At 40.8% G+C, this 17,952-nt stretch overlaps 1 protein-coding gene across 2 annotated transcripts in view; it reads left to right on the forward strand.

Annotated features, from left to right (window-relative positions):
- The window catches only part of raly (RALY heterogeneous nuclear ribonucleoprotein), a 188,799-nt gene that overhangs the window by 108,858 nt on the left and 61,989 nt on the right, over nt 1–17,952 (forward strand). For both annotated transcript variants that reach the window (XM_045691386.1, XM_045691387.1), the window contains exon 3: nt 7,092–7,370. In XM_045691386.1, coding sequence (XP_045547342.1) covers nt 7,115–7,370 — 256 coding nt within the window. In that variant the 5' untranslated portion in view covers nt 7,092–7,114. The remainder of the gene's footprint in view (nt 1–7,091; nt 7,371–17,952) is intronic.

A 17,952-nucleotide genomic window follows, 5' to 3' on the forward strand; every position in this document is an offset into this window, starting at 1 on the left:
TGGTATCAAATACTTAACTTTTTACTACTTTAATACACATAGTGTACAAGTGAATTTGTCCCCCTTCCTTTGGTCACCTAAATGTGCTGTAATTTCTAAACGGTTCACCCAATATGGATGAAAATACCCTAAAATGTAATGTTCTGGTGTACGATGCAAAATCAACAACAAACATGTCACTGTCCCAATACTTTTGGAGCTCACTATGTTCATTTGAAAATGTAATTTGAAAATAGATGCCTCTTATAACATGAAGGGTGAAATCACCTGCGCTAACACGTCTTGCTGGCTATTCCTGTGTGGAGTGGGTTGAACCACAGGTAGAGACCCTGGCCTATCTAAAGTGCATGCCTGCATGCCCCTGCAGATGTTGAGTGGGTTACCGGGGTTTTTGTGGGTTGCACTAGCAGGCCTCCTCTAGCACACAGGTCTGTGTGTGGCCGCTACTCCTACTGCCCACCTCACACCACCACACACACCACCCCAACTGACTGACACACACCACACACACCACCCCGACTGCCTGACACACACCTCCCCTACTGCCTGACACAAACCACACTACCTACCCTACTGCCTGACACAAACCACACTACCACCCCTACTGCCTGACGCACACCACACTACCACCCCTACTGCCTGACACAGAGCACACACACCACCCCTTCTTCCTGTGCTAGTAAAGGCCACACACCATTAAAGCTGGATGAACACAGATAAGCAGAAGAGAGAGAAACAGGAAAATGGCTGCAGGGACCAACTTGCTGCGAATATCAGAGATTGTGATGGAAATTAATTCTGCCAGCAAGGGAGGGCAGGCGAGGAAAGTGAAGGAAATCAGTGGCAGCGGTTTTTCAGCTGTTGTAGGGGGAGGAAATGCAGTGAGGCAGCATGGCCCCTGGGCTAGCTGAAGGGCCCTTCGTACTTGCACTCAATTATGCATCAGTCTGGTGATCCATTGAACATGGTCGCAGCTATGCTAATGGTTTATCAAGTTGCCCAGCTGCAGCCCCCGGCCACGGCACTGTGTCTGCGGAAAGGTCCCTCTTCCCAGGCAACATTAGAAATGTATTGGTGGTTGGGAAACGTGCATCTAATTAATGTTTTTGGAGCACGGTGCAAACTTGTGCAGAAAGTTCGCCCAGTGTTGGTGTGAGTGTTGTGTGTTGGAAAAGCTGGGATTTGGAATGGAATGCCTGTCGATTTATATGTGGATAATGGCAGACATAATTTGAACAGAATGTGTAGGAAAAGAAAGATGAAACGAGAATAAAAAAAGCATTTTTAGATCTACTGGAATTTACTTGAGTGTTTTGAAAAGAACAGCAAACAATACTAGATTAATCCCCATGTCAGTGACATTGCAAACATTGCTGATTTGTTTTCTAGACAAAATAAAATATTCAGTGCTACAACTGTCCTTGGACAAGTGTCCAAGGACAGTCAAAAGATTAATGTTGTATTTCTCAACAGTGTGTAATGTTGTTTACCTCCCTTGGTATGACCTTTTACACAGTCAACATATAGACCGCCGCTGTTCAATAGACATATGAAAACATATTAAAAGTACAGGGGTGCTGGGCTGGGCCATAGTGTAAATGGCTGCAGGTATTAGCAATATATTTCCTGCTGGCCTGACAACGGTGGCAATGGGTGTCAGCACTTCCTATTGGCAGAAGAGAGACCCAATAACTCAAAGGAAGAAAACAATCAATACACCCCCACCTCTGTTGTTCTGCTAGCGGTTTCACAACAGAATATGATGGACTGTGACCTTCATGCCTGTGCCGCTGCTGCTAGAGCTTGCTAATTATTGTGCAAATGATAGCGGAGAGGCCGGTAATAAGCAAGACATCACATTCTGACAGGGAATTAGGATCTACCAGCCCCACCACCTTAGCTCTATTGCGGAAGAGAGAAAAAAAAGTGTGCTATTACACATTTATTAAGCCCTTCGCTGTTATCTCGGGAAGGACATGTACCTTCTGGGGTGACTTATATCTGTTTTCCTCAGGTGCCAAGACACACTTTGGGATATATGGTGCTTTGCACTAACCTGCTTTAGTGTCATCTAAGGGTATGAACAATGATTTATATATACACTAGATGACACACAGGGGGGCTGTTTTGAAGCCACCGCGCCTCCATATTGGTACTCCCCCACCTTTGTAAAAAAAATATTTTGGAAGCTTTATAAATGCATTTATTAATGACTACATTTGTTTTTGCCATGTTTATTCTATTGCAGATAACTTAATGCATACTATTAAATTATGTAATGTGAGCTAAAAATACAAATAAAACATGAAAAAATATATTAAAACATTTTTCCGTAAAGTGTATATATATATTTTTTTAAGTATTTAAGAAATACTTAAATACAATTTTAATTGAAATACTGTAGAATTCCATTCATTTTTATGGAGGACTGCTCCTTACGGGGAGTGCCAATATGGCCGACTGGTGGCTTCAAAGCCTCTCATTGGCAAATACATAGCAGCCGCAATCCAGGGTATATATACATCACTGGGTACGACTTTGAAAGGAATATTAGCCTCAGATCTTGTTCCTACATTGCTTCTAAGAGCAAATAGTGTGCATATACAGTGCATTCGGAAAGTATTCAGACCCCTTGACCTTTTCCACATTTTGTTATGTTACAGCCTTATTCTCAAATGGATTAAAAAAATACAAATCCTCTGCAGTCTACACACAATACCCCATAATGACAAAGCAAAAACAGGTTTTTATACATTTTTCAAATGTATAAAAAATTTTTTTTAAACACATAGCTTATTTACATAAGTATTCAGACCCTTTGCTATGAGACTCGAAATTGACCTCAGGTGCACCCTGTTTCTATTGATCATCCTTGACATGTTTCTACAAATTGATTGGAGTCCACCTGTAGTAAATTCAATTGATTGGACATGATTTTGAAAGGCACAAACCTGTCTACAGTATATAAACTGAGCAATCGGGGGAGAAGGGCATTGGTCAGGGAGGTGACCAAGAACCCGATGGTCACTCTGACAGAGTTCTTCTGTGGAGATGGGAGAACCTTCCAGAAGGACAACCAAAGCTGGTTAAACAGCATTTACTTGTGTTTACCCTCCACTAGGCCTACACCACTGCCGGTAGCCTACCCTCTCAGCCGAGGCAATTTTACACACATGAACACATGCAGAAAAGTTAGCCTACATTCAATATAATACATGAGTTGAATCAAAACATGTTTTACACATTGGTTCATGAGTTGTCTATAATTCATGAGTTAATGCTTGGAGTCTTCACAGATCGTGTGACATAAAACAATACCTTTCCTTCATTACATGAATGACATTTATGACAGTGTTATTTGTCATTATTAAGCTTTTAGCAATTTAATTACAACATTGAACTAAACCCTATACGAATCATGGATCTTGGAGATCTTGGAAAATGCACTGTAACTACGCCTACGTAACATTTCATTACGTTTTGCCATGAAAACAGTTTTTATGGGCACAGAAATCCAAAATAATGTAAGCCTATTTCATTCGCAAAATTGAATGCTTCTAACTGAGCTTTAACCTCTTCTTGCTGAAAGAGTCACAGTGCATTCGGACCACTTGACTTTTTCCACATTTTGTTACCTTACTGCCTTATTCTAAAATGAATTACATAGTTTTTTCCCCCCCTTATCAATCGACACACAATACCCCATAATGACAAAGAAAAACCAGCTTTGTAGAAATGTTTGTAAATGTATTAAAAATCCTAAACTGAAATATCACATTTACATAAGTGTCCAGACCCTTTACTCAGTACTTTGTTGAAGCACCTTTGGCAGCGATTACAGCCTTGAGTTTTCTTGGGTATGACACCTCAAGCTTGGCACACCTGTATTTGGGGAGTTTCTCCCATTGTTCTCTGCAAATCCTTTCAAGCTCTGTTAGGTTGGATGGGGATCGTCGCTGCACAGCTATTTTCAGTTCTCTCCAGAGATGTTCAATCTGGCTGGTCCACTCAAGGACATTCAGAGACTTGTCCCAAAGCCACTCCTGAGTTGTCTTGGCTGTGTGCTTATGGCCGTTGTCCTTTTGGAAGGTAAACCTACCATAAAGGCCTGCTTGGTGGAGTGCTGCAGAGATGGCTGTCCTTCTGGAAAGTTCTCCCATCTCCACAGAGGAACTCTGGAGCTCTCTCAGAGTGACCATCGGGTCCTTGGTCACCTCCCTGACCAAGGATCTTCTCCCCCGATTGCTCAGTTTGGCTGGGCGGCCAGCTCTAGGAAGAGTCGTAGTGTTTCCAAACTTCTTCCATTTAAGAATGATGGAGGCCACTGTGTCCTTGGGGACCTTCAGTGCTGCAGACATGTTTTGGTACCCTTCCCCAGATCTGTGCCTCGACACAATCCTGTCTCGGAGCTCTACGGATAATTCCTTCAACCTCATGGCTTGGTTTTTCTCTGACATGCACTGTTAACTGTGGGACCTTATATAGACAGGTGTGTGCCTTTTAGAAATCATGTCCAATAAAATGAATTTACCACAGGCGGACTCCAATCAAGTTGTAGAAACATCAAGGATAATCAATGGAAACAGGATGCACCTGAGCTCAATTTTGAGTCTCATAGCAAAGAGTCTGAATACTTATGTAAATAAGGTATTTCTAATAACCTGTTTTCACTTTGTCATTATGGAGTATTGTGTGTAGAATGATACTTATTTAATCCATTTTAGAATAAGGCTATAACGTAACAACATTTGGAAAAAGGAAAGGGGTCTGAATAGTTTCCTGAATGCACCGTACTGTCATTAAAGTATAGCCTACTTGTTGGATGGATTGGATGCACAGTGGTGTCTAGCTGTAGGCTAGTTGTCTCGTGATATTGTTGACCATCATCACCTGATCCAGGAAAGAAAACAAATATTGCTAGAAAATAATAAAGCTAAATAAACGGTCTACTACTTCTGGCCACGGATTGCACGGAAAACACCAGTAGCCTACTCGCGTGCACCAACAACAACAGAAAATCTATGAGCACTCCAAACAGCTGACTGACAAAAGCAAACGATGATAAATGAACAGAAATCTAATGTATTGGAATTAAGGCAATTTTTTTATCATGGCAGCATGTAAAACAAATGGCGAAAATAAGGAAGTACAAAGGAAAATCTATGCTTAAAGGAGCTCAGTTGAAGCCGAAATTCACCACTACTTAGTGGACAGCGCCGCCACATAGAAAAAAATGGTTTAAACCATGATGGAGAGGTGGGGGTGTTAGTTTCATTTGGAGCTTTTATTTTCATATCTACCACGGTAAAACATATTTACCACTACATTTAAAACGAATAGGAGAATGGTTAAATTAGCATTATTTAGAGACCCCCCCAAAGTTTGACTTTTGTTGTATTTAGGGGAGGTATGTCTCATTCAGGGATCTGAGTCCCCCCTGGCTCCCCCATAATTCACACCTTACCTAAAGTAACAGTAAAACTGACAGTACTCGGTGACTCTTGGAACTTCGTTTTCAAATAACTGTGTCTGCAAACCCACTGTGCACAGATGTCAATTTAACGTCTATTACACGTTGGTTCAACATAATTTCATTGAAATGACGTGGAAACAATGTTGATTCAAACAGTGTGTGGCCAATTTTTTTATTTCACCTTTATTTAACCAGGTAGGCTAGTTGAGAACAAGTTCTCATTTACAACTGTGACCTGGCCAAGATAAAGCAAAGCAGTGCGACACAAACAACAACCCAGAGTTACACATGGAATAAACAGACATACAGTCAATAACACAATATAGAAAAAAAGTCTATATACAGTGTGTGCAAATGAGGTAAGATAAGGGAGGTAAGGCAATAAATAGGGCATAGTGGTGAAATAATTACAATTTAGCAATTAAACACTGGAGTGATAGATGTGTAGAAGATGAATGTGCAAGTAGAGATACTGGGGTGCAAAGAAGCAAAAAAAAATAACAGTATGGGGATGAGGTAGTTGGATGGGCTATTTACAGATGGGCTATGTACAGGTGCAGTGATCTGTGAGCTGCTCTGACAGCTGGAGCTTAAAGTTAGTGAGGGAGATATGGGTCTCCAGCTTCAGTGATTTTTGCAATTCGTTCCAGTCATTGGCAGCAGAGAACTGGAAGGAAAGGCGGCCAAAAGAGGAATTGGCTTTGAGGGTGACCAGTGAAATATACCTGCTAGAGAGCGTGCTACGGGTGGGTGCTGCTATGGTGACCAGTGAGCTGAGATAAGGTGGAGCTTTACCTAGCAAAGACTTATAGATGACCTGGAGCCAGTGGGTTTGGCGACGAATATGAAGCGAGGGCCAGCCAACGAGAGCATACAGGTCGCAGTGGTGGGTAGTATATGGAGCTTTGGTGACAAAACGGATGGCACTGTGATAGACTGCAACCAATGGCACTGTGATAGACTGCAACCAATTTGCGAGTAGAGTGTTGGAGGCTATATTGTAAATGACATCGCCGAAGTAAAGGATCGGCAGGATAGTCAGTTTTACGAAGGTATGTTTGGCAGCATGAGTGAAGGATGCGTTGTTGCGAAATAGGAAGCCGATTCTAGATTTAATTTTGGATTGGAGATGCTTAATGTGAGTCTACAAGGAGAGTTTACAGTCTAACCAGACACCTAGGTATTTGTTGTAGTTGTCCACATATTCTAAGTCAGAACCATCCAGAGTAGTGATGCTGGGCGGGTGGTGGGGGCAGGTGCGGGCAGCGATCGGTTGAAGAGCATGCATTTAGTTGCAATGGGAAGTGACAGAAGTCTGCAAAGTGATGGCAACCTTGATGTTATTATGTTTTCTTTTGTCCATCATTATCGATTGTTGAAAGGAATTCTGCATATCTTGTCTAGTGTTTCTCTATTAACTCATAGCACCTCATTAAACCAACACAGTTTTGTCCTAGCAGCAAGTAGAATATCTACCACAGCAACACATCCACCAGGGGACCTACAGTATAAATCATTGACTTCCAAAACAAAACAAAAAAAGTTGAAGAGCAACTTATCATCCAAAGAAAAGGAATTTACAATTTTTGTTTATCATCCTTTTTCCCCCTCATCGCAGATATTTTGAGGTTCCTAACCAAGATGTCTCTGAAGGTTCAGACCAGCAACGTCACAAACAAGAACGACCCCAAGTCCATCAACTCACGCGTGTTCATCGGTAACCTCAACACAGCGGTGGTGAAGAAGATGGATGTGGAGACCATCTTCTCGAAATATGGCCGCATGCTGGGCTGCTCTGTGCACAAGGGCTACGCCTTTGTCCAGTACGCCAGCGAGAGGCATGCCAGTGGGGCTGTTATTGGGGAAAACGGACGAATGCTGGCGGGACAGACTTTGGGTGAGTCCTGTTTGGGTTCTTCTCTCATTCGTCTGAAAAGTGAATACTACCCAGCTAGAACATAACGTTTTAAGAACCATATGTTTCTTAGAGTTAGGTGAGAGTGTGGTTGACCTATGGTTATGTTTGCATACAACCTTCCCACAACTTTCTGGGAATGGTGCAGGATAGGTGCTTGGCTTTGGAACATTCTCAGCCAGTGCTTCATTTGTAAATCGGGAGGTGCCGGAACAGAAAGTGAGCGCGAGAGGGGGGGTGCCCTGGGGAGCTCTGAGGTACTGGAATGCATGAAGAAAAAAATCACCTTTATAAAAAATCATTGCATGCATATCATCTCATTTGCGTAGTAGCATAGAGCAGTAGAGTAGAGGCACTTACAGAAGTTGCACACATGGTGAATATTATTTTGTGGCCTAGGATCTGGGAAAATTTGGGCCTTTTATAAAGGCATTTCATGCAATTCTACATAATTAAAAATTTGCCATAATATTTTTTTTATGCCGCATTCGAAACAACTGGGAATTCGGAACTGGGAAATCTCCAACTTCAGTGCGTTCAAGACAAATGGGAACTCGGGGAAAAAACTAGCTCCACCTGGGAAAATTTGTTTTGAACGGTCAGTCAACTCGGAATTCCAAGTTGGGAACTCGGGCCTCTTTCCAGAGCTCCAGCTTTCCGACCTGAAGTTAACTGACATCATGAATCGACCTAGTTTTTTCCGAGTTTCCAGTTATCTTGAAAGCACCTTAATACCGCACAAATGATCAAAATGAACCTTGTCTTGAATCCATCAATAGCCTAGGTGTGTGGAGACATGTAGGCTACAATATGAGGAGGAAATTATAGTCATAAAAATACTTTCCAGTTTCACTGACTCACCCAATGATGTGTAGCTCACTTGCTGGTGATGGCCCATGCACTCGTTCTGAAAGCCTCTCTCTTTCTTGTTTTACTTTGTAAAACAATATTTAGAAGTTGCTGAAATATTTCAGTAGCCTACAGCAGACAGATTGGGGTCTTCTCTTTTCAGAAGGAGCCATTTGCTTTCCAACCTGTGTTTTTCCACGATTGTATTTGAAATATTGCGAAAGGTCTGTTTTGTCTGCATGCTGTTTGTTCACTGACAGATTTTACCTGTGTTCCCGACTGTAGTCTATGCCTTGTTATTGGGCTACACTCCACAGCTAGGCTATTTTTTAAAGAAGCTATTGATCGTCTGTGATTAAATTATAGGCTTTGTCATGGTGTAGTAGGCTATTCTGAATTATTTCATTTATTTTTTAACAGTAGGTCTAACTTTGGCAAATTTATTTCAATAAATCAGGGGTGCGGAAGCTCCACCATAACCAATCGTGCGGCTATGATTTCTATAAGGAAATAAATAATGAAGTGCAACGTTTGAGCGATGAAAGTTGCGGACTCATGTCAATCAGAGAGAGAGATCATAGAAAGTGAATCTCATTCTAGTTCTGTGAGTGACACAGACTCGCTTCTCACACAGCCACGGCCACGCGTTGGTCTCAAACATAGGTTACAATGTTGTGCAAACCATAAACCCGGGTCGACCCTACCCAAATCAACTCTTAGAATATCAGGCCCAGGCTGAAAATCAACTTTTTCACATTTTGTTTTTTTCTTGGGGTCAGAAGAACTAACGAAAAGGCAACTCAGATGAACTTTGATTGCTTTTATTATAATTTTACTTTGCAAAAGTAATCAGGCCAAATATGTTCCAGAATGAAACAGTCCAAAACGGACAGGTCCCAGATCCTGTTCCAGCAGGATCCAGCTCAAATTAAGCACTGTTCTCAGCACATGGTAACTCTTAATAGAGAGCTTGGAATTTCATTACTTTAAAAGAAAGTTTCCTAAAGGTTAAAACATGGTTAAATTTAATGTCCATTTTAGTATGTACCCCATGTATAATCCAGCAGCCTTGGCTACAGGTCGGCCCTGTTTATTTTGGTCTTGCATCAACTACCTCTGGGAATGAGAGAGCAGAGTGAGCTTCTGGGCCCCGGCTAAGAGCAGTGGGTATATAAACCACTCCCTGTAGTCCTTATCAGGCCTTTGAAGAGTGGTGCTTGTTATCAGAGTATTGATCTCAATGGAACATGGAGATTAACCTCCTGACTGTGTGGTGAGGAATACCAGCGCAGACTGCACTGCACTGGTAATCATTTAACACCCTGCTACTGGTTGTCTGGTAAAGCTTCATCCCCCATTACACAGAGCACCAGCTGGACAGTTTCAGGGAACTAAATGTAAGTGGAGGAAAAGACCAGAAAAGTCACATTGGGCAGTATTTTGATTTGTCGTGAATATTTATACATTTATTTATATACATTTTTTTCCTCCCAATGAGTGATTTACAGAAAAGAGATGTGTGCACTTGACTCCAAATTGGACTGAAGAGATTGTTATCAAATAGATATCAGATTACATATCACTCTTCTTAGCTACACATCATCTTTCATGGTGCACTACTTTTGACCAGAGTCCAATGGGCATAATCCTATATAGGGAATAGGGTGCCATTTGGGAAGCAGTCATACTGTTGCTAGCCACTGCAGTAAATTGCTTGACTAGTCCACTTATGCAGGCTACACAGCTTTACACATATCACCTCTGTATCACATAACGCTCAGGATAGCGCTTATTAACTAGCAGCTGGAAACCTCGGTTTTCATTTCAATATACTTCATTTAATATACTTTAACAAAACATTTCCTAAAAGTTCAAACATGGTTACATTTAATTTAAATGTTGGTAATGTTCTAGGAACATTCTCCAACTGGTTTGACATTGAGAATGTACTTCAGCATAACGTTTCCTACAGGTTTCCTCATGGTTCTATTTAAAGTCATGTTCTCAAATTGTTCTGAGAACTTTAAGAAAACTTTCCATAAAAAAACACAAGAAAACATTAGTAAGTTCAGAGAATGTTATTTAAAAACACATTAGTTAACAAAACGTCCCATAAAAAACAAAAATGTACGTTCCCACAACTTCCAAGGAATCAAATGTGCTAGCTGGGGGTAGGCTCACAGGGGGAATCAGAGAGGGCTTAAAGTGGTCATTGACTCGTGCCAACTCTGCTTTCAAAGACCCTGGTCCCGGCAGACCGAAATACTCGGACATGCCAACACACACACATGCGCAGACACATAAAACAAAGACTTTCAAAGATACACACAACCTGATGCACACACACACAAACAAACACGCACCTACTCATATACACACACACACACACACACACACACACACACACACACACCTACTGAAAAACACACGCACACACAATCTGCAACATATAGACTGTAGGCTCACATCTACTCTCTCTCGCAAACACACACTCACACTCAAACACACAGCTCGTTCACGTCACAGTCAAGTTAACAGGCTTTCAGTGTGGAGTGAGGCCCCAGCGTACACCTCACAGCCTCATCCTTAATCCCCACACGGTGGGTGTGCCCAGAGAGCACAATCAGGATTGTGTCCACAGGAGCCAGAGAGAGTGACAGCTGGGGATCAGGCCATTGATGCTAGCTTTAGCTGCATTCCAGTGGAGGGAGAGGCAGAGAGAGGCGTAGCATGGCTAAACACCTCCCTCTGGTGGAGATGGTAGGGCTGCAAAAACATCAATGTTGTCAGGCATTTATGTTGCCCTTTTATGGCTAGACAGATCTAGAATCAGCTTCCCCTCCCCTCCCCTCCCCAATCTTAATCTTTAGTAGAGAAAATGCTAAACTGACCCAAGATCATCATCTAGCCTTCTGTCGCGTTCAATCACACATTTTTGTGATCGTTGTTGAGTGGTCCCTGCATACCATTGCGAATATGTGATTAGAACAGTAGCAACAGGGTGTCTACATATGATGCGTCTAAATAGCATTGTTGTCTGAAAAGCATCGACTAAACAATGTTTTGTACTGATGGAAAATAAAGGACTTCAACTTTATTCCTCAATTTCACCTTTTATTGTAAATGATAAACTTCATCATCCAAGCATTACACGGAACACATTCACAGCCAAACTCATTCCATAAACCAGTTTAAATTACAGGTTGCGCTGACAGAAAACAAAGCATAAATTAGACTTGTTTACAATGCACCACTTCTCTGGTGGGCACATCAGAGAAATGTAATATTGTTTAGAAAAGAGATGCGTGTCAGCTAAGCTAACAGCGGCTAAATCCTTTATGATGGTAGCCATGTTTGTTTATGTTTGACAAATATAACAAATCTTCAATGTGCTTGTTACAGTGTATACAAGAACCGGACCACATGACTTACCATTTTTGACAAATCACAATTCACACAGGTTATCACCTCACAGATTATCACGTCACGTACAGTTGTACAATGGAATGCATTCAACTGAAATGTGTCTTTCGCATTTAACCCAACCCCTCTGAATCAGAGAGGTGCGGGGGCTGCCTTAATCAACATCCACGCCATTGGCAGCTGGGGAACAGTGGGTTAACTGCCTTGCTCAGGGGCAGAACAACATATTTTTACCTTGTCAGGTCTGTGATTCGATCCAGCAACTTTTCACAATCTTATTGTCTAGCCTAGTCAAGGCGCGAAAGCTAACCGGGGTTTCCAGATTTGGATGAAACCATTTTAGGGGTGTTTGTGGGGATTATAACTATGATGGGGGATTCATCAATAAATGGGGGGGCAAGCACATGAGAAGTTTAAGACGAATAAGAATAAAACCCCTGGAAAGTAACCATCATTACAATCTAAGTCAGTCCTGACAGAGAACTTAACTGTTGACAGATACTGTTAGCCATTGAGTATAGAGTATATTTTGTAATTCTGATGAAAAATCTGTGTATGAGAGTGAGTCGGATCAATCAGATAGTGACAATTAATATCTGTCCCCCAACCTTCTAGACTGTGAGCGTGAGATGTCTGAGGACAATGGTGCCCACCTCATTTATTTTTTTATCAATAAAGTTTTTTATTCATTTATCAACATGACATTACATAACACTAATAACAACAAGACAGTAAACAAGACAGCACCTTTCAACCAGTGGTTGGAAAATTAAACAGCAAATAAAAATAAATAACTATATTTTTTTAAATGCCAAAGAAAACACCCATTACATATATATTTGTTCTAATTTATGCCCTAGCTTCTCACCCGCACGTCCCTTATATAATTCAAAAAGTGTTCCCATATCTTACTAAATTTCCCTTTCCTCGCCTGTAATTTTGCTATCATTGATTCATAAGATGCAGTCTCCACCATGAGTTTGAGCCAATCGGTTTATTTTGGACTAACTGCGCTCTTCCAGTTACGTAGTATGAGTCTAGCCGCAGTAAGAAAACCCACTGAGGCAAGACCAAACTCTTCTTTGCTAATACCTGGTGGTAAAATAGATATCCCCTAATAAGTACACCTGTGGGGACTCTGGGATTACCTGTCCCACCCATTCTTCAAGTTTTTTAAGAACCTTCCAAAAATGGAGCACCATGGGACATTCCCATATAGCATGAAGAAAGGTACTTACTTCACCCTTGCATTTCCAGCATAAGTTATTTTGCAATAAACCCATTTTAAGTAATCTAACTGGGGTACAGTAGTATCTATGAACAATCTTATAATGTGTACATTTCCCCCTTGTATCCCTGGTACACCACCCTACATTGGAAACAAAATGTTTCCATACATCTTCCTGAATGTCACAATTCAGATCCCTCTGCCAAATCAACCTTAAATTCTCACAGTTTCCATATTGTGCATATGAGACTATTTTATAAAACACTGAAACAGAGTGTGATATTCCTAACAACATGAAATATTGTTCTAACAAGTTTTAATCTCTCTGGAGGTTGATACTCATAAGAGACCCCATGCAGCTCCTTAGTTGTAAGTATTTCCAGAAATCTCCCTTATCTGGCAAATTAAATGTTCCCTTCAGGTCCTGATAAGACATAAGCACTCCTTTCTCATATAGATCCCCTAGTGCATGCAGGCCTTGTCTAAGCCATACCTCCCAGATAATGAATGTTTTCCTATGCAAACCGATGGGTTGTGCCATATGGAGGAATATTTTTGTTTAAACTGGGAAATTCCAAACATCTTTTGAATCTTAACCCATACCTCTCAGGAATGTTGTAGGATTGGGTTATCCTCTTCAGTTGGCTGTCTCTGAATTTTTTGGGGTGATAAGGCCTCAATAGGCTTAAACGGGCCTGTGATAGACATCTCAATTTTAACAGTATTTATTTTACCCCATAAAGTAAGATTAAACAACCCCATTTATAAAGATTATTCTTTTTTTTGTCGTGGCATCATACTAATTTGCATGATATTCAGTAGTTCCTTGCTCAATTTTATACCCAGGTATTTCATCCCTGATGGTATCCATTTGAACTGTAATGAAGTAATTGCAACAGGAGGACAGAATTTGGATACAGGCACAGTTTCTGACTTCTGCCAATTAATCTTATAAACACGATATCTGTGAGAACATGTCAATTGTGTTCAAAGCCAAAGAGATTGATGTGGCCGGTTCCCTAATAAGTAACAATATGTCGTCAGCATATAAAAACAGCTTATGTTCTCTGGCACCTCCAATCACTCCTTTGATTCCTGAATCAGCTCTGATTACTGCTGCCAAGGGCTCCAAAAATAGAGTAAAAAGGAGAGGTGAGAGAGGAATACCCTGATGGGTTCCCCTCGACAGATTAAAAAAGAAAGATCATACCATTTCTGAGGACTGCTGCTCTTGGATTGGAGTATAATACCTTAACCCACTTGATAAATCCAGCGCCAAACTTCTCAAGGGTATTCAGTTGAAGTCGGAAGTTTACATACACCTGCTCCAAATACATTTAAACTCAGTTTTCACAATTTCTGACATTTAATCTCAGTAAAAATTCCCTGTCTTAGGTCAGTTAGGATCACCACTTTATTTTAAGAATGTGACATGTCAGAATAATAGTAGAGAAAATGATTTATTTCCGCTTGTATTTAGTTCGTCACATTCCCAGTGGGTTAGAAGTTTACATACACTCAATTAGTATTTGGTAGCATTGCCTTGAAATTGTTTAACTTGGGCCAAACATTTTGGGTAGCCTTCCACAAGCTTCCCACAATAAGTTGGGTGAATTTCGGCCCATTCCTCCTGACAGAGCTGGTGTAACTGAGTCAGGTTTTTAGGCCTCCTTGCTCGCACACGCTTTTTCAGTTCTGCCCACAAATTTTCTATAGAATTGAGGTGATGGCCACTCCAATACATTGACTTTGTTGTCCTTAAGCCATTTTTCCACAACTTTGGAAGTATGCTTGGGGTCATTGTCCATTTGGATGACCCATTTGCGACCAAGCTTTAACTTCCTGACTGATGTCTTGAGATGTTGCTTCAATATATCCACATAGTTTTCCTTTCTCATGATGCCATCTATTTTGTGAAGTGCACCAGTCCCTCCTGCAGCAAAGCACCCCCACAACATGATGCTGCCTCCCCCGTGCATCACGGTTGGGATGGTGTTCTTCGGCTTGCAAGCCTCCCCCTTTTTCCTTCAAACATAACAATGGTCATTATGGACTTTTTGTTTCATCAGACCAGAGGACATTTCTCCAAAAAGTACGATCTCTGTCCCCGTGTGCAAACTGTAGTCTGGCTTTTTTTATGGCGGTTTTGGAGCAGTGGCTTCTTCCTTGTTGAACGGCCTTTCAGGTTATGTCGATATAGGACTTGTTTTACTGTGGATATAGATACTTTTGTTCCTGTTTCCTCCAGTCTTCACAAGGTCATTTGCTGTTGTTCTGGGATTGATTTGCACTTTTCGCACCAAAGTACGTTAATCTCTAGGAGACAGAACCCGTCTCCTCCCTGAGTGGTATGACGGCTGTGTGGTCCCATGGTGTTTATACTTGCGCACTATTGTTTGTACAGATGAACGTGGTACCTTCAGGCGTTTGGAAATTGCTCCCAAGGATGAACCAGACTTGTGGAGGTCCACAATTTTTTTGCTGAGGTCTTGGCTGATTTCTTTGGATTTTCCCATGATGTCAAGCAAAGAGGCGCTGAGTTTGAAGGTAGGCCTTGAAATACATCCACAGGTACACCTCCAATTGACTAAAATCATGTCTATTAGCCTGTCAGAAGCTTCTAAAGCCATGACATTATTTTCTGGAATTTTCTAAGCTGTTTAAAGGCACCGTCAACTTAATGTATGTAAACTTTTGACCCAGTGGAATCGTGATACAGTGAATTATAAGTGAAATAACCTGTTTGTAAACAATTGTTGGAAAAATTACTGTGTCATGCACAAAGTAGATGTCCTAACCGACTTGCCAAAACTATAGTTTGTTAGCAAGAAATGTGTGGAGTGGTTGAAAAACTAGTTTTAATGACTCTGACCTAAATGTATGTAAACTTCCGACTTCAACAGTATGTCAAAAAGCCCCACTCCACCCTATCGAATGCCTTCTCCACATCTAGGGAAAGGGATGCTACCTGAGTATCCTCTTTTTGACTCAGCCACATGAGGTGAAGCAAACGTCTAAGATTATCTGTGGAGGTTCTACTTTTTACAAATCCCACCTGATCTGTGTGAATAATGAGGTAAAACCTTCTCCAGCCTCATGGCTAGTACTTTGGAGAGCACCTTACAATCAACTCGAATTAAACTGATAGGGCCAGTGGGGGTCTCTATCCTTCTTGAGAATTAATGAAATTAGTGCCTTAAAAGTGTTAAAAGTGTCAGGTAGCTGTTCCAGTTCCAGAGCTTCGCCTGTGTTAATATAGGAGCTAATACGTCGATATTCCTTTTATAAAACTTAACTGGGAAGCCGTCTAATCCTGGTGAATTTTCAGATTTCATTGAGGTGATGGCTGTTCTTATCTCAGATTCTAGTTTAGGAGCATCCAAATCCTTTATTTGATCTGGGGCCACCCCCGGTAGCTCTATCTTTGAAAAAAAAGCCATTCATTTTAGTTGGGTCTAAGTTACTTTCAGACTTATAACGAGTCAAATAAAAGTCACAAAGCAAATTGTTAATATCTTTTGTACCAGTCATTACCTCCCCACTTCCATTTTTGATAGCTGGTATTACAAAACTGGCATCGTTTCAATTGTCTAGCCAATAATCTACCTGTTTTTTCACCAATTTCGCCAAAGTTTGTCCTCAGCCGAAACGTTGCATATTCAGCCTTTTTGTTATAGATTTCATGTAATTGAAACTTCAGATCACAGACTTGTTTCAATAGTGACTCAATATTTTTCTTGGATAACTCTTTTTCCAGCTCTTTAATTTGAGACTCTGGTTTTCAACTCTTTCTCTACCTTCCCTTTTCTTTCTACTGGTGTGTGCTATTATTTTGCCCCAAACATAAGCTTTAGAGTACTCCCATACTGTACTCAATTTGTCAGTGGTACCAATGCTTGTTTTAAAACAAAACTAGAGGTCTTCATTGAGGGAAAGATTAAATGTTTTGTCTTGGAATAAGGACGTATTCATCCTCCATCTAATTATTTTCTTAGCCATATCAGCCTCAACTGCTATACATAATTCCACTGTTGCGTGGTCAGTCAAAGCAATAACCCCTATTTTACTAGCTATGACATCTTTAGTCATACTCTTGAAAATTAGGAAGTAATCTATCCTGGAATTTGATTCATGGTTATGTGAATATAATGTATATTCCTTCTCTCTAGGATTGGCAAGTCTCCATATATCTACCAGACCCAAATCCCTCAATAATAGTTGTATCACTGCTCTGTCCCTTGGTACAGGTTTAGAATGCGTAGTTTTATCAAGGATACCATCTTGAACCTGGTAAAAGTCTCCCGCCACCATTGTATTGCCACCAATGATTTCTCCCATGACCATATTAACCTTATGGAAAAACCAAGGATCCTCCCTGTTTGGTGCATAAATATTACACATATTAACCGTATTACCATTTACCAGAGCCTCAACACAAATAATTCGTCCTTCCTCATCCTTATGTGGCTTTAACATGACGAAATTAAACTTTTTATGTACCAAAATTGTAACACCATGTTTTTTGCTTGAAAATGAGCTATGAAATACCTGCCCAACCCAATCAATTTTCAATTTAGCAGCCTCTGAATCAACCAAATTAGTTTCTTGGATAAAAGCTATATCAGCCTGTTGGGATTTGAGATAACAAAAACATTCCTTCCTCTTAATACGATTCTGTGAACAGTTGATATTCCATGAAATTAACTTTGTATATGTTTTAGACATTTATCAAACCTTGCATATTGGGTGTTAGAATTATATTGAAAATCAATCATTTTCGATGTTGTCATATATTATAAACTCAACCTTTGTCGTGCCAAAAACACTTGCAAGCGCCATGAACCTGACGACACAATACAAAACAGTAACAACCACCCCACCCTCTCTTTGCTTTTCTACTTAAAGAGAAAAGCCCTCTTACACGGTCCGCGAGACACTTACAAGTGGTCACCCTAGTCCCAACCCCCCCAATCCCCTCCCCTTCTCAATTTAGCTGTCTACTTGAAAATATACAGCACACCTTAGCAAAAAAAAAAGCGTGCACCCCATTTCTTCCGCTTATGT

This window comes from Salmo salar, chromosome ssa12 (genome assembly GCF_905237065.1).
Source record: "Salmo salar chromosome ssa12, Ssal_v3.1, whole genome shotgun sequence".
NCBI lineage: Eukaryota > Metazoa > Chordata > Actinopteri > Salmoniformes > Salmonidae > Salmo > Salmo salar.